The sequence below is a fragment of the Piliocolobus tephrosceles genome, chromosome 12, assembly GCF_002776525.5.
Source record: "Piliocolobus tephrosceles isolate RC106 chromosome 12, ASM277652v3, whole genome shotgun sequence".
Taxonomy (NCBI): domain Eukaryota; kingdom Metazoa; phylum Chordata; class Mammalia; order Primates; family Cercopithecidae; genus Piliocolobus; species Piliocolobus tephrosceles.
Genome location: NC_045445.1, coordinates 46,564,729 through 46,582,454, shown reverse-complemented (window position 1 = coordinate 46,582,454; position 17,726 = coordinate 46,564,729). Strand labels below are relative to the sequence as shown.

The window sequence follows — 17,726 nt, the reverse complement described above, 5'->3', positions numbered from 1 at the left end:
TCCGTCGCCTTTTCTCCTTTTTCACACCCTTCCTCTGGCTTCCTACCTCCTTTTAAATGAGCCCCTCTCCTTGTCCTTTCCCTGCTTGTTCACAGAAAATGATGAAGAAAGAAGCTCTCCTCCTCATCCCCAACGTCCTGAAGGTTTTCTTAGAAAATGGGCAGATCAAGTCATTCACATTTGATGGTCGGACCACTGTTAAGGTACATACAGTCTCCTCCCCCTGGCCAGCATTGCCCTCTCCAGAGTACACGCGGTTGCGTGACCTGTGTTCCTCTGAGTCTGCACATAGCTGCTTGCCACTGGAGTAAGGTGGCCTTTAAGTTCTGGATGGTTGTTAGCACAAGGCTGCAAAAATGCAGATGAGAGTGGTGGTAGAAGTTTGCATGCCCAACTGTGTGCTGGTGGTTGTTAAACCGTGTATGTGCATTTATACTTGTGAACTGCTTTGTGTTTGTGTTACATGGGGTCCTTTAGGACTCTTAAGAACTAAGGAATATGAAGATCATTAAGCCATTTATAAAGCAAAAGTGATTTATATTGATACAATAACACCTACACAAGTTCATGCATAGAAATCAGCACAGTCTCTTGGGAGATTAGCTTAGCTATGCCTTGCCTTTTAAATAACAACCTGATCTAAAGCACTGAACCAAGATTTGAAATGTCCAGCCACAGCCCCTTTGGCTATTCTTTTCACAGGAAGAGCAATTACTGAACTGTGATTCTTAACAGCTCAGCCAGGTGTCAGAAAGTCCTAGTGACTTTTCTCTAATCCTTAGGAATAGAAGTGATGGTATGATTCACCCCCAGATTCAACTCTGCTCTGGGACAGAAATATCCATTCCTGCATCTTCTGGACTCTCTCCAGAAAGAGAATGCCATCCCCAGAATGAGTATTTTAATGCAACTAATGCTGCCCAAACTGCTGGGCAGCTACCACGCCTGCCCAGAAAACCTAACTTGGTCCACAGGTACCCTGAGGTTCCCATACTGGGACCAAGGCAATCCTACAAGTAAAGAAATTCTTGGGCCAGCAAACGTTTGCTAAGAGGAGTTATCAGGTACTCAGAATGGGTCTTGCCAGTGATTTTCAACCAGGATTGGTGCTTCCCACTCTTAGAGAGCTTTTGGAATGTCTAAGGGTGTTTTAGGTCATCCCAATGATTTGGTGTGCTACTGGCATTTTGTGTTTTAGGGTCGGAGACGCTAAGTGCTCTGCAGGGAGGGGGACAGTCCTTGAATGGAGAATTTTTTTGAAAGGTTTAGGCCTAGGTGGGTCCACCAGGGGACCTAGGACCAAAACGTACTCCTTAGGGTGCCATAGAATGTTCTTTTGTCTATTGAAAGGGGCATGGGAGGGGGCATTGAAACAGAACTAGACCACCCAGAAGGTGCCCAAATGTGCCTTCTCCAGATGTGAATTTCGCTTGGTGTCAGAATTCTCCTTGGTGGTTTATTCGTGGCTTGGTATGTCCATTGTGGACTCTGTCTCCATACTGGAGGGTTTAGTGCCCTCTCTTTTCCCTTGGAGGCTTCTCTGAAGTTCTCCCACCTCACATCATCAGTGCCATTGTGGCTTCCAGGTAGCCCTAGCCTTCCAAGACAGCAGTGTTCCCCTCGCTTGTGATCTCATTCTGACTCCAGGAAGGGTGTGCTGGCGACTTATTGGAGCTTTGACAGGCTGCCAAGCCACTTGTCCCAGAGAGGTACCTGGGTGAATTGACAGCCTGGCACAGGGGCTGTTACACTTGTAACACCAGTTGGCAATCGCCGGATTGGCTGTCCACAATCCCAGTGCAGCCAAACTGCAAAGAAAACCTCATCTGTCCCTGACAGAGCTCCAGCAACACTGGCGCCTCTGTGACTACTTGGACAACACAAAGAGATGCTCTGAAGTACCCACCAATTTCCAGCCTAACATTTGAATAACTGAACGTCTTTCAGTGTTCATTAAGGAGCTTGTTTGGCAACTGCGGTTGTAAGGATGTTTCATATTCCCAAGCTTGATTCTTTCCAGCCTTTGGGGGCTGAGAGATGTTGACTCCATGAACACACACATTGGAGCCCAGTGTATAAACCAAAGTCATAGCAAATCAGTGGCAGAAGTCTCAAAACTGATATTTGTGCAGCCCCTACTGATATGTTTCCAGACACCCTAATATTAAAAGTAGGGCAGCAGAGCAGACGGAACCCAGAAGTAGTCAGATTTATGACTGTACACAAAACACATGACATAGTTCCTCTGCGTGGATACATTTTTCAAGTTGCTAAATTGATCGTCTATAAAATCCAGTTATGGTCAAAAATGAACATTTTGCCAGTAACTCAAGTCACTTGATTTAGATTATGAATCCAGAAATAGTATACTTTTTAATCATATAAAAGTCACTTTTGCTTTTATTCATTCCTTAGAGTTGACAGACCATCCCAAGTGGATATTTTGACTTATAAGAGAAGGTGAAGGGAGAACCAACACAGTGCCCGGCACTTAGTAAGCATTTAAAAGATAATGTGTTGAGTGGAAGGAAAGAGGTAGGGAGGGAGAGACATGACCTTCTTTTGCCATATGCCTGGCCAGGTGAAATTCAGAAACATCTACCTCTAACCCCCTGCACCTCTCCCCAGGGCCCAGGCCTCTGAGCAGCACTCATGGATCACTTTACTCATTGTCGATCACAGACTACCATAAAGGCCAGTGTTGCAGCCTTCTCCCCAGGACTATATTTCTTTTCTTGGTGTTTAATCCCCCCTCCCATGTTTGGTGCTTAGAATAGCTTAGGGCCAGAACCAATCTCCCTCTCAAGGCTCTTTTCTGTCCCACAGGATGTGATGGTAACATTACAGGACCGCCTTTCCCTGAGGTACATTGAGCACTTTGCTCTTGTCCTTGAGTATGCCGGGCCAGAACAAAATCACAAGTTTCTGCTTCTTCAGGACAAGCAACCCCTGGCTTATGTAAGTAACTCTTTTTTCCAGATAGCTTTGCATGTGGCCTCTAGTAGAGAAGACCCAAGGCACTCACTGTCTGGAAAATTTATGATGATATGCTCAGCCGGTTCCCAGAAGTCACAGTTCTCACCCAAAGCTGATATTATCCACCTCCAGAGGGCTTTTGGCAGTGGCCTTTGTGAGCTGAGAAGAGCATGAAGATCATTAGTCTTGGTCTCTAGGGGGAAGAATATGGGGTGATTCACCGCATGGCACCCAGAATGCTGAGATAAGGAGCAGTTGCAAGTCTCCTGTCTCCTGGAAACCCCACACGATAGATTTTTCTGCTTCCTGGGAGAAAACTTGGCCTTTTGCATGAAGGCTGTTATGGAAGGGTCAGGGAGCGGGCCCTACTCAGCCAATTCCCAACTCCCGCTTAGTTGGGAATTGGCTGAGTAGGGCCAAAAATAAGCAGCATGTCACCCACATCAATTTACAAGGTAGAGTAGGAAAAAGTATCCGGTCTTTCTAGCCCTCACCATATGGAAAAGGGCTGGGGAAATCCAGGATTGCTGGATAGCATTTCATCAACAGTGAAGCACCAAGAAGTGTCAGAGATACAATCAAAGCCAGTCAGTACTATCAAGTAGGGTGGGACAGAGTTGGAGAGGAACAGTGGAAGAAATACCTTTTCAGAGCCTACATGAAAGCCAAACAAAACCCCAAATCAGACACAAAAAGATGAAAGGATTTTTGGAAAGAGAGATTCAAGTTTAGCTCTCAGCCAAATGCAATACAGAGACTCACTGGTGGGAAGGAAACGTTGTGGGCGTCCTGCCTGGAGGGAGGCCTAAGCACCTCCCTTAACCCCAAGCAACCCTTTGAATTCAGTTGGTCTGTTGTTCCAAATGGGTTTTTAAACTTTTTTATTATGAAAACTTTCAAACATACACACAAGTGGGAAGAATTTAGTATCATTAACCCTATTACCCATTCCCAGGTTCAACAATTATCAATATAGTGCCAAGATGTTTCATCTGTACCTTGGAATAATATTTTAAACCTTTGATTTACTCTAATCAGCAATTTATTCTGCTTGAGGCTGAGCCCCTCTGCAAGGTAAAGGCATGAATCCCACAGCAAGAAAAGAGCCTGAGCCATTGCCAGTAGCCCTCCCTTCCTGTCTAGTGTCTTGGGCTTTAGACCCAATTGTTGATAAAGGTCATGTCCTAGATAAGTGATTTGAAAATTCCTGTTATTTTGGGTCAGAAGTGTGGAAAAGACCTGACTCCTCACTACTTTCCTCTAAGGGTAATTGGAATCAGCCAGGTGGGAGACAGAGTAAGAAACAACAGCTTAGCTCTGCCCCAAGCCCCACCTTAAGGAGCCACTGAGCTGCCTGCCCAACACCCCAGCCATTGATTCCAGATCTCTTTTCTTCTCGCCTTTCATCCCTGGAATTCAGGTGGTACAGCGGACACACTATCACGGAATGAAATGCCTCTTCCGAATAAGCTTCTTTCCCAAAGACCCTGTGGAGCTGCTGCGTCGGGATCCTGCTGCTTTTGAGTACCTATACATCCAGGTAGAGTCTAGCTTGGGGATACACAGACAGACCAGTGGACAAAGAAGCAGACAGGCTGTTCTGCCATCACAATGAAGTAGCTATATAAGTTTTTCCAACCTCCAGGTAGCCCTGAAGGCCCTTTCCTTCCTTTTCTGCTGCCATTGTAGGCCATGGCCAAGTTGACTGGCCTGGTTACCTGAGCTGGCTGTGGCTCAAAGTCCTGTCTATTTGTCCACTCAGATCTCATCAGTTTTCAGAAACAAGCAACCCCAGTAACTCTGGCATCCTCACAGGATCCAGTTTAACAAACCCATTTGGATTTCAACGGGTCCCAACCCCCAATACCTAGCTCCAGTATGAGATGATTCCCAATTCAGTTTATCCAGAAACATTTACTAGACACTTACTCTGGGTTAAGCCCTATGCTAGGTACTAGCAATCAGAAGTGAATGAAGAACTGTCCTGGCTCACTAGAGCTTATATGTGCATGAATAAATATGACAGCAGTAGGGTGCAATGAAGATGAGGGCACTCAGGAAGCATTTTTCCAACTCTACATAAGAGAGATGGTGCAGGCTTCATGGAGAAAGTGATATATGCATGCTCTTAGCCTTGAAGAATGAGTGAGAGTTTGCTGTGTAGAGAGATGGAATGGAGGGGGCATACTCTAAGCAAAGGGCCTTGCATTTACAAAGCCATGGTGGCATGAAACAGCGTGGGATCATGAGAGAACCATGAGTGATTTTTTATGGCTAGAGTACAGGATGTGAGGTAAGGAGGAGTAGGGAATAAAATTGGAGAGACAGCAAGCAGTGGTCAAAGGCTTTTGGTAGGCCAAGACAAGTATAGACTTTATGATTGAGGCTGGGCAGCGGTTCTTAAAGTGTGGCTATTATAGGTTCTTTGCAATTTCATGCTTCCTGGAGTGGTAGCATCAGCATCAACTGGAAACTTGTTAGAAATGCAAATTCTTAGGCCCCAGCCCAGTCCTACTGAGTCAGAAACTCTGGAGGCAGAATTCAGTACTCTGTGTTTTGACAAGTCTTCCAGGGGATTCTGATGCCCAGAAGACTTTGAGAACCTCTGATTTATGATGGTGGTTTTAACCTTAGATGCACATTAAAATTATCTGGGAGGCTTTGGGAAAATGCTGTGCCCCATCCAAGAATAGTTGAATCAAAATCTATGGGAGTGGGGTCCAAACACTGGTGTTTTTTTTAATTCCTCAAGTGATCCTAATGTGCAGCCAAAGTAAAGAAATTCTGCAGGAGAGTAGGACAGCAGAAATGATTAAAAGAGAAGAATAGCCTGGTCAGATGAGCAATTTCAAAAGACCACACAGTGCTAAGGAAGTACACCAGCTAGGGAGCAGTGGCAGTTATCCAGAAGAAATGACAAGGGCTAGAACCAGGGCCATGATGAAGGAGGTGGGATGGGTTTCAAGAGAGATTTAAAGGGTAGAATGGATAGGCTTTAACTTAACGAGTGTCTTGTAGAGGTGGTATCATTCCCCAAGTTAGAGAATACAGGCAATGGAATGGGTTTAGGGAAAACATGAGTTCATTTTGGGAAATGTTGAGTTTTAGGTGCCCATAGGACATACAACAGCACTTACTGAGAGAAAAAAAAACTCAAAACTTCATCTGTCTCTGATGGTGATACCCAAGGAGGTGCTATGAGACATTGTCGTTGTCCTTTTTGACTGTTCTGACAACCTAAAATGTTAGGAACATTTCCCAAACAGCCTCAGGTTCATTTACCAACCTTCCAGGAGGCAATGAGTTGTGGTTGCTCTGTGAATTTTATAAGTTTAGTTCTCTTTTTTTTTTTTTTTTTTGCCCTGAATTTCTTAATTCAAGCTTCCAAGGATTACTTTGATTTCAATATTTTAGAATTTAGTGACAAGATCATGTCCATCCTATCCTTCTGTTTCATGATGATACGGATTTCAGTTGTATTCTTTCTTGTTTACATGTAATAGCTTTATTGAGGTCTAATTGACAAATGATAAACCATACATGTTTAAAGTACACAATACCATATGTTTTGACCTATGTTTATACCCATGAAACCATTACCACAATCAAAGTATTGAACATATCCAATACCCCCAAAAGTTTATTCAAGCCACTTTGTAATTCACCCCTCCCAGTTCTAGGCTACCACTGACCTGCTTTCTGTCACTATAGATTAGTTTGCAGTTTTTAGAGTTATATAGAAATGAGATCATATGGTATGTATACTTATTTTGATCTGACTTATTTGGCTCAGCATACTGATTTTGAGATCCATCTATGTTGTTGCATGTATCAATATTTCATTCATTTTTATTGTCAAGTAGTATTTCATAGTATGGATGTTCCAGAATGTGTTTATTGATTCACCTATTGATGAACATTTGGGTTGTTTCCAGGTTTTAGTTATTACAACAAAGCTTCTATGAACATTCATGTGCCAGTCTTTGTATGGACATATGCCTTCTTTTCTTTGGGGTAAACACTTAGGAGTGGAATGGTCTGAGCATATGGTAGATCTATCTTTCTTTAATTTTGTAAAGAAACTGCAATACTGCTTTCAAATGTAGTTGTACCATCTTTCATTCCCACCAGCCATGTATGAGAGTTTCAGTTTCTTACATCCTTATCAGCACTTGGTATTTTCAGTATTCTTTTTTTACTTTAGTCATTGCAGTAGTGCGTAGTGGCATCTCATTGTGATTTTCATTTGCATTTTCCTAACGACTAATGATGTTGAGCATCTTTTCATGTGTTTATTTGATGTCATGCATTTTCTTGGGTGAAGTGTCTGTTTAGATCCTTGCCAGCTTTTTTATTGGGTTGTTTGTTTTCTTATTGAGTTTTGAGAGTTCTTTATATATTCTGGATACAAGCTGTTTGTTAGATACATTATTTGCAATTATTTTCTTCCAGTGTGTAGCTTGCCTTTTCAGTCTCTAAACAATGTCTTTCACAGAGCAAATGTGTGAATTTTGATGAAATCCAATTTGCTAATTTGTTCTTTTATGGACAGTGCTTTTGGTGTCATATCTAAAAAATCTTTGTCTAACCCAAGGTTACAAGAATTTTCCCCTATTTTTTTCTAGATGTTTTATCATTTACAGTTTTATATTTAGGCCTATGATCCATTTGAATTAACTTTTGTATGTGGTGCAAGGTATCCATCAAAGTTTCGTGGGTTTTTTTTTTAATTTTTTTATTTTTTGCATATGGATATCCAATTGTTCTAGCACCTTTTGTTGAAAAGGCTATCCTTCCTCCACTGAATTGCCTTTGTACTTTTGTCAAAAATCTGTTGTCTATATATATAGATCTATTCCTGTACTCTCTATTCTGATCCGTTGATCTACTTGTCTGTCCTTATGTCAACATCATACTCTTGATTACTGGAGCTCTATAATAATTCTTGAAATCAGGAAGTATTTGTTCTCCAACTTTGTTCTTTTTCAAAGTCGGTTTGGCTATTATAGGTCCTTTGCATTTTCATGTGAATTTTAGAATCACCTTGATAATTTCTACCAAAACCTGCTGTGATTTGAATTGGGATTGTGTTGAAACTATAGATCAATTTGGGGACAATTGACATCCTAACAATATTGAGCCTTCCAATCCCTGAACACAGTATTTCTACATTTAATTATATCTTCTTTAATTTTTCTCAGCAGTATTTTGTAGTTTTCAGTATATAGGTCTTTCACATATTTTGTTAGATTTGTTCGTAATTATTTCGGGTTTTTTTGATGCTATTGTAAATGATTTTGATTTTAATTCCAATTTTCAATTATTTCTTGCTAGCATACACAAATACAATTGGGGTTTGGCATGTTGGCTCACGCCTGTAATTGGGAGGCTGAAACAGGAAGATCGCTTGAGCTCAGGAATTCAAGACCAGTCTGGGCAACATAGTGAGATCCCATCTCTATACAAAAGGATTTATTTTTAAGAGAATAGAAATACAATTGATTTTTGTGTATTGATCTTATATCCTGAAACCTTGGTAAACTCACTACATTTGGCCCTTCATATCTATAGGTTCCATATTTGTGGATTTTGAAAATATTCAAAAAACAATAAAAATAGCAGTACAGTAATAAAAAATACAAAACGTAAAAATACAACATAATAACTATTTACATAGCATTTTTGTTTTAGTTTAGTTTATTTTGAGACAGAGTCTCGCTCTGTCTCCCAGGCTGGAGTGCAGTACCATGATCTCGGCTCACTGCAACCTCCACGTCCCAGGTTCAAACAATTCTCCTGCCTCAGCTTCCCAAGTAGCTGGGACTATAGACATGCACCCCATGCCCAGCTAATTTTTGTATTTTTAAATAGAGACAGAGTTTCACCATGTTGGCCAGGCTGGTCTCAAACTCCTGACCTCAAATGATTCTCCTGCCTCAGCCTCCCAAAGTGCTGAGATTTCAGGCATGAGCCACAGCATCTGGCCTACATAGCACTATAGCACTTTTTTTTTTTTTTTTTTTTTTTTGAGATGGAGTTTCACTCTCGGCTCAGTGGAACCTCCACCTCCTGAGTTCAAGTGATTCTCCTGCCTCAGCCTGTCAAGTTGCTGGGATTACAGGTGCCCACCTTCATGCCCAGCTAATTTTTGTATTTTTAGTAGAGATGGGGTTTCACCATGTTGTCCAGGCTGGTCTTGAACTCCTGATCTCAGGTGATCCACCAGTCTCCGCCTCCCAAAGTGCTATGATTGCAGGCATGAGCCATCGCACCTGGCCTTATATAACATTTTAATTGTATTAGGCATTATAAGTAATCTAGAGGTGATAGAGGTATACAGGAGGATTTGCATAGGATGCATGCAAATACTACAGCATTTTATATAAAGGACTTGAACATCCACAAATTTCAGTATCCATGGGGGTCCTGGAAGAAATCCTCCATGGATACCAAGGGAAAACTGTAGTTGTAGTAGTTTTTTGTAATAGATTCCACTGAATTTTCTACCTAGATGATCATTGATGATGTATTCCTTTTCTACTCTCTCCTATATTATAGTGATACCACTGTGGCTCCCTAGTCCCTTAGTTCATACTGGCTCCACTTTAACAAAATGGGCGACTGGTCTAACCAAGGCTGACTCATTGATAGCTGGGGCTGTGACCCTCAGGGTTTGGGGATTGTCATACCCTTGGCCAGTAGTTCCTGGAGACCTCCTCTAGGATAGCATAGGGAAGATTGACTCATCAACATGTTTGTCCTTCAGACACCAAGAAGCAGAATGCCTCCCCCATCCCTGCAATTCAGCTCTCACCAGGGGCTTCTGGGCCAGGGCCCTGTGGAGAGTCCCTCCCAATATCTTTCTCCCCTTGTTTCCATCCGAGCTAGTAAAGGAGCCTGGTATGGCTTGGGGGTGAGTATAACCCCCACGAGAAAAAAGTGGGAAAGTCTCTTATAAAAGGAGGAAAGAAAGGGAGTGGTGCCATGTCTTACTTCTGCAGTGAACTGGACTGTCTGCTTGTACCTTGCCATTGTGTGCCCCTGTCACTGAGAAGAAGGCTATCTAGTATCTGCTGAATGAAGTGAACAGTGTCTCAGACCTAAGGCTCCTCTGTTGTCTCTTCTCCAAGGGGAGCTCCTTCCTCTGTCCCTTGATCTAGCATGCCTTACTGATACTATGAGTATTGTCTGGGCTGTAAGGGAGTAGATCAGGGGGTGGGGAAGGAATGTCTCCTTCAGCCGATAGATTTGGAGTGCCCTCTCTCACAGAGTCGGAATGATGTTATTCGAGAACGCTTTGGAATGGATCCCAAGCCAGAGATGCTTTTGGGCCTTGCTGCGCTCCACATCTATATCACTGTCTCGGCCACTCGACCTAGTCAGAAGATCTCGCTGAAGAATGTGGAGTGAGTTGTGCTGGGGCCCTTTGGAATGAGGGGCGAATAGTTGCGTGGGAAAAGGTACACTGGTTGAGCTATGCTATGCTTTTCAGAAATGTAGGGCATGGGATGCGAGTGAGAATTGGAGTCCCTCATATCTAGACTATGAAGCCCTAGAGCTACAGCTTCTACTAGGGATCTATGGCTAATGTTATTTTCCCATCCCTGTCCCTGTTTCTTTCTCCTAGTCTCTATTCCTCCATCTCTACCTCTCAGATTCAGTCAATTTCTGTCTTACCATCTTCTCTCTGTCCCACTTTGCCTCTCTCACTAATCTCTTACTTTTCTTCTGCTTTTAGGAAGGAGTGGGGCCTGGAACCCTTTCTTCCCCCCTCCCTCCTGCAGGGCATCAAAGAGAAGAACCTCCGGAAATCTCTCTCTCAGCAACTGAAGGCTCACCAAACACATCCTTCCTGCGGCACCAAGGTATCCAGAGTAGGCCACTGGGCATGGTGCTCCAGACACTACTGGCCACAGGGAGATCTTGGGTGGTTCCCCAGCAGAGTCTGATCCTCTAGGGATCCTCTAGACCACTGCTTTTGACTCAGGTGCACATACAGCTTGGCCAGGTGTGGGGGCAGTTGTGGAGAGGAATCTTCCCCAAGCCTGAGCATCCCAAAGAGACAACTGAGTGACACATCACTGAGAGAGCTCAGGGTCCTCAAAGCAAAGGGGGCCAAGATGCAGGAGCTAATTCTCAGGCCCTTTCACCAATTAGTCAGTGCCGATTGAGCATGTATCGTGTGGAAAGCATTGGACCCTAGGGAGGCACATGTTTTCCATGGAAATGACTAGGCTGGTGTGGTGGCTCATGACTGTAATCCCAGGGCTTTGGGAGGCCAAAACAGGAGGATCACTTGAGCCTAGGAGTTTGAGACCAGTCTGGGCAACATAGTGAGACAGCATCTTTACTTTAAAAATAATAATAATAAGTCTAGGTGCGGTGGCTCAAGCCTGTAATCCCAGCACTTTGGGAGGCCGAGACGGGTGGATCACGAGGTCATGAGATCGAGACCATCCTGGCTAACACGGTGAAACCCCGTCTCTACTAAAAAATACAAAAAACTAGCCGGGCGAGGTGGCGGGCGCCTGTAGTCCCAACTACTCAGGAGGCTGAGGCAGGAGAATGGCGTGAACCTGGGAGGCGGAGCTTGCAATGAGCTGAGATCCGGCCACTGCGCTCCAGCCTGGGTGACAGAGCGAGACTCTGTCTCAAAAAATAATAATAATAATAATAATGAAAGTAAAAAAAAGAAATGTACCTCTGTACCTCTAATTCATCAGTCTTAGGATGTGGAATTCTGGGAGACAAAACCCCAGCCCAAGGGGAAGGGGGAGAGTAGGAGGCACAAGACCTGACCTGGAGAATGGGTCACTGGGTAGAATGGCGAGGGATCAGGTTACTGCCTTCACTTTCTAGTGCTCTGAGGGACTCCCATTGTCTACTTTCCCAAGCCCTGCAGCAGCTTCTCAGCTTTGTAAGATTCAATCTGCCTGTGCTTCCTGCCCAAGAAGCAGGAGAGTGGTGAGACGCACTAGAATCAGCATGCAGATGTACACACGGGACGCAATCGCCCCCATACATTCCTCCCATTCCAGATTTCTTGCATTACCAACTAGCTTCTCTTTTAAGATGCAAATTTCCCCAGAGAGTTAAGCCATTCCCACCTTGCTGTGAATATTTAATCAGATTGTTTTCTTCTCAACTGAGAGTATCAGTGCTCACCACCATTTCCTCAGGTAACATTTTTTTCCGAGGAACCCCAGTGCTTGGGTTGGAAATATGAAGATGAAGAGGGCCTGGTCTTGGCCCCTGAGTCAGGCACAGTCTAATGGGAAAACACATTAGTCAGTCCCAACACAGTGCATTAGGCACAGGTGCCCTAGAAGCACAGAGGAAGAATACTAAGCCTAGCCTGAGGGAGGTGGAAAAGGCCAGAGCTGGGTCTTGAAAGACAGATAAGTTTGTCTAGATGAATCCGTGGGCATGGGTCATGGGAGGAAGTGTTTCCCAGGCAGGGAGATCCATCTGTACAAAGGCCCAGAGATATGAGAAACCATGGTGCAAGGACAGAAATGCAAATCATTCAGCCTAAGCAAGTACAGAGAATGCAAGCTGTGTGCAAGGGGTGAAGGTAGGGGCAGGAGAAGAGGCCAGAGAGGTTGGCAGGAGCCAGTTCATGGAGGGCCTTGTGTGCCAAGGAAAGAGGTTGTACTTCGTTCTCAAGGCAGCTGGGAGCCATTGAAGGGTTTAAAGCAGGAAGCTGATGTGATTAAACTTAAGTTTTAGGATGCTCCCTCTAACAGTGTGTGGAGGCACTTGAGGGAAAGAGGGAAACGAGTGTTAGTCCTGAAGGTAACCTGGCTGTCACCCTGACACAGGTGGGAATGTCAAGGCAATGACTGGCTAGAGAAGAGGGATAGATAGATTGGAAAAGGAGCTAGGGGGTAAGTATCCAGATGATCTGGTAACTGGTGGCCCTCACATGAGACAATTAAGGAGTCCAGTGTGACCCACAGGTTTCTGGCTCGATTGCCCAGGGGATGCTGATAGAGACCAGGAATGCCTGAAGTGCAGGCTTGGGACTTAGGAGTGCTTAGTATGAAAGGTATTGAGTGGGACCCCCAGCTGGGGAATGACCAGCATCTATGTGACTCTAGGGGTCTGAAAGATCTCAGGAGAGAGGTATGGATTAGGTGGAGCATCAGTTAGTTGGAATTAAACCAAAAACAAAATGAGTAAGCTGGATACTTTAGGAATGAAGATCAGGAGGTAGGACAAGATTTTAGAAAGGGAGATGAGATACTAGAGAGAAGAGCTGTCCAAACTAGAACCTTGCTGCTGTTTTATGAAGGGTGTCTTCACATCTCCACAGTGTCACTTGCTGACTGGTGCCTGTCCTAGGATGTTGAGACTCCTCATTGAGAATATGAGTTTGCTTTTCCTGTGCTCCTCAGGCTTATTTCTGGATGGGTTTTTCCACAGGGCTCTGCAATTCAAGCAAAGCTCCAGTATCTACGAATTCTGAATGAACTTCCTACCTTCACGGGCGTTTTGTTCAACACTGTGGGCCTGGTCAGTGGGGCAGCTTGGGGGGATGTGGGGAGGGAGCCCTTTGCTGGCTCTTGTCCTTGGGTGTGGGGGCAAGAGGGGCAAATATTTCTAAAGGCCTTCCTTCCTCTTCCTCCTCCTTCTGCCTCTCCCCTCCCTGGCCCTGCCTCTGCTAAAATGATAGAGCGGGAGGAGATATTTGTTTTGAGTATCCCTCCATGACCTTTTTTTGTTCCTCTTCCTTGATTTGGGGGCTCAGCATACTTTTTCCATAAAGGGCCAGATAGTAAATATTTTAGGCTTTGCAGGCGGGCCACATTGGCAACTGTGGCAACTACTCAGCCCTGCTGTCAGATTATGAAAGCAGCCACAGACAATGCATAAACAAATGGGTGTGGCAATGTGCCAATAACTATTTATGGACACGAAAATTTGAATTTCATGTACTTTTCACATGTCACAAAACATGCCTCTTCTGCTATTTTTCCCAACCATTAAAAAATCTAAAAACCATTGTTAGCTCCTGGGCCATAAAAAATAGGTGGTGGGTGGAATTTGGACCATGGGCCATGGTTAGGCAACCCCTGTTCTTTTTCATTTTTGTTCCATATACTCCCGCAGTCCCCTACCCTAGGTTTCCTGAGTCCTTCTACTTCTCCCCCTGCTTGCTCAGCACCTTTGCTGCAGGAACAAGGCTCTGGGGCAGGGCACAGCTAGTCCCACCCTAAGACTGTGCCCCAGGCTAGTTTACCCTGGTGAAAGGAAATTCAAATCACCTTGCTGATTGGATCCAGGTGCTTGTCTTGCTCCCAGGAGCACACTGTCAGCTAGTGTGGCACATCGGTGGAAAGTCACTTATCAAAGTGCCTATAGACAGACACAAGAGGTTCCTCAGGGTGATGCCAATACCAGGGAATGGGCCACCAGAGTACCCAGGCTTGATTGCTCCAAGGAGTCTGTCAAGACCTCTTAAGGGAATCCAGTCCTTCAGGCCGAGAGGTAGCCATTTACATACTGGGATTTGAAGAACACTGAAAGCCCACTGTCCCCTCCCACCTCCTTCATACACTGTCAAATCTTTCTTCCACCCACCTACCACTGCTAAAATTTCTATTGGCCATATCTGCTGGAGTGCCCATTAAAAGGTCAATCTCTGCTTAAGGAGGGAGGCTGCCATGAAGTACCCAATCAACCCTGAACACCTTAGGCAGAGTTACTGTGCCAGTTTAGTTTTTGGCCCGGGTGAGAAGTGCAAGTCTGAGTGGCTGTTGGTGGGGGAGGGTGAAGACCAGACACAGGATGCTGCCTTCTCAGGCAGAGCACTGAGTGCGGGCCTCAAATGGCCTGCAGCAACAAATGGAAAGTCCCTGGGGCTTGGTAGGGGAGGGTGCTCCAAAGGCCCCCAAACAAACCTCACCTACTTCACAATTTTGCTAGAGCCAGCCCTTCTGCCTGTGCACTTTACTCAACCTGCTGCTGAGGCTAAGGTGTTCATTTGGACCCATAATCTGGGGCTCTATCCCAGGAACCATTTTCTGTCCCCGACCATTTTCCCCTCCAGGTTGTCCTACTGTGGCACTAAGCCCCAGATATTTTCAGATCCTACCAGCAGCGTCCAATGCATGTTTTCTATTTCCTCCTTCTGCCTCCTCTCCCCACCTCCTCTACCCTTCTTTCTGTGAACGTTGCCTGCCATTCTTGGGCACCAGGATGAGAAGCAGTCGGCCACCACTCTCCTGGTGGGACCCCGTCATGGCATCAGCCATGTTATTGACCTCAAAACCAACCTCACCACTGTGCTGTCCGAGTTCAGCAAGATCAGCAAGATCCAGCTGTTCCGGGAGAACCAGGGTGTGGCCCGGGTGGAGACCAGCATCATGGATGCCAAGGTAAGCCCTGCTTTGAGGGTCTCCTTCTGTTCAGGAACAGGCCTTGGGAGTAGAGGAAGAAATAAACTTGAGAAAGAGAATTTGAGTCTGTTAGGTGAGGTTCAGCAATTCTGAAGTGGCTCAACCCTGGGACTCTTTGGGCTAATCTTTCTGTCTCTTCTCAGCCCTCAGGGACATGCCATTTTGACCAAATAATAAGGTCAGCCAGCACTGAGGAATGCTAGGGAGAGTCAGATCAGCCTGAGACAGTTCTTCAGCATAGGGCAGGGAAACTGGAGAACTTGGAGCTACCCCCAGGCAACTGCTTCCCATTTTTCTCATATCATAGCACACATAGAAAATTATATTCACAGGCCGGCATGGTGGCTCATGCCTATAATCCCAAGCTTTGGGAGGCCAAGGTGGGCAGATAACTTGAGTCCAAGGAGTTTGAGACCAGCCTGGGCAACATAGTGAAACTCTGTCGCTACAAAAAAAATACAAAACTTAGCTGGGCATGGTAGCACACACCTGTGGTCCCAGCTACTCAGGGGACTGAGGTGGGAGGATTGCCTGGGCCAGAGAGGTCAAGGCTGCAGTGAGCCGTGATTGCATCACTGCACACTCCAGCCTGGGCAACAGAGTGAGATCCTGTCTCAAAAAAAGAAAAGAAAAGAAAAGAAAATTATATTCATGTGGAACATTGTGGTAAATGGAGCAGCCCCAGAGACTCTGTCCACCCCAGGTTCTGCCTGGCTGCCCCAGAAACTATAAGAATGAATATCTTGGCCCATCTTTACACATTCCATGTGCACACCAGTTGGGGGGCCCTGCCGTAGGCACATGCACCTTGAGTCATTGAAGAGTGGTTGTCTAAGCATGTGAACAGAACAGAGGGGGCCTGGGAAGAAGGGGAACATGCAGAGTCTTGTCCTTATTTCACCCCGAGTCCAGCCCTTCCAGAACCTTAGATTTATTCCCATAGATCAGCTCCTTCGGACTGGCAAGCAGCTGTCGCCTGTGCAAAGTCTGGCAGTCTTGGTCAGCCACCCCCTCCACAGCTCTCCTGTTTGAATACCAGTGACCACTGTGGGTGGGGGGCAGGCCTGCCTGCCAGCTGGTGGAAGCTCTTAGAGGAGTTGCAACTTTCCTTTCTTAAATGATTTCCCAGGGGGAGATATTGGTAGCAGATTAAGAGGTGGAGTGTTTGCTGTTTCTAAAACAGAACATTATTTGCTTCATTTTTGTCTTTGTGAAACCCAGAAAGCTTTAATATGTTAATTTTTCCACCTGTGATTCACAGGATTCCCATTGGTTTAGGAACTGGCTTGGAGCCGATGTTTAATTGGCTTGTGGCTACCTCCTCAACCAATGGTTGCTGCCCTCCTCAGATGTTGTTGGGTAAAAAGCCAAATGGACTGGCAGAGAAGGGGGCAGGGAAGACAAGGCATGCAGTGGAGATGTGGCTTCCTGAGAAATAAAAGGGGTTTAAAATAGAGACACAGCTTTCCAACTGAGTCTTCTATGTTTTGAGTGATTCTCAACATTGACTACACAATAGAATTTCCTTAAGTGCTTTAAGAAAAAAAACAGATGCCTGGGTCCTACTCTCAGAGATTATGATTTCATTGGTCATGGGTGAAGCCCAGGCATCAGGATTTACTTATTTTTTTCAGTTTCCTAGGTGATTGTGTAATGCAACCACTTTGAGAATGCACAGGCTTGAGACCTATATTACCAGAGCTCTGGGAGGAAACAGGCTGAACAGGGGATCAGTGGGTGTTGCCTGAGTGAGGAGCACTATGCTTATTTCTAGGAGTGATCCAGCCACAGTTGTGGGAATGAATGCTGCCCTAGAGAGGCTACATTGTCATGGGGGGAGACTAGATTCACAAAGACACACGACCTGCCTTAAAAGCACAACATCAGAACATGTATAGAGCTCTGGAATCAGACAAGGCTCAAATCCCAGCTCTACTACTTCCTAGCTGTGTGACCTTCAGAAAGTGTCTTAACCTCTCTGAATCCTGATTCCCTCAACTGCAAAATGGAATGCCTATCTCAAAATGTTTTTATCAGGATTATTATTGTTATTTTTAATTTTAGACATGGGGGTCTTGCTATGTTGCCCAGGCTGGTCTTGAACCCCTGGGCTCCAGCATTCCTCCCAAGTCAGCCTCCCAAAGTGCTGGGATTACAGGCATGAGCCACTGCACCTGGCCCGTTGTATTAAATGAAAAAATGTACATAAAATGTCTTAGTACACTGCCTGGCACACAATAAGTACTCAATAAATGAGACCTGTTATTTTTTCTTTTTTTTTTTTTTTTTTTTTTTTTTTTTTGTAGACACGGGGTTTCCCCGTGTTAGCCAGGATGGTCTCGATCTCCT

General features: G+C 45.0%; 1 protein-coding gene across 2 annotated transcripts in view; it reads left to right on the top strand.

The window, feature by feature from the left end:
- FRMPD3 (FERM and PDZ domain containing 3) overlaps window positions 1-17,726 on the top strand; it is an 87,207-nt gene that overhangs the window by 24,103 nt on the left and 45,378 nt on the right. For both annotated transcript variants that reach the window (XM_023203059.2, XM_023203060.2), the window contains 7 exons: window positions 96-203; window positions 2,827-2,958; window positions 4,397-4,516; window positions 10,246-10,382; window positions 10,715-10,841; window positions 13,402-13,491; window positions 15,177-15,356. In XM_023203059.2, the coding sequence (XP_023058827.1) occupies window positions 96-203; window positions 2,827-2,958; window positions 4,397-4,516; window positions 10,246-10,382; window positions 10,715-10,841; window positions 13,402-13,491; window positions 15,177-15,356 (894 nt within the window). The remainder of the gene's footprint in view (window positions 1-95; window positions 204-2,826; window positions 2,959-4,396; window positions 4,517-10,245; window positions 10,383-10,714; window positions 10,842-13,401; window positions 13,492-15,176; window positions 15,357-17,726) is intronic.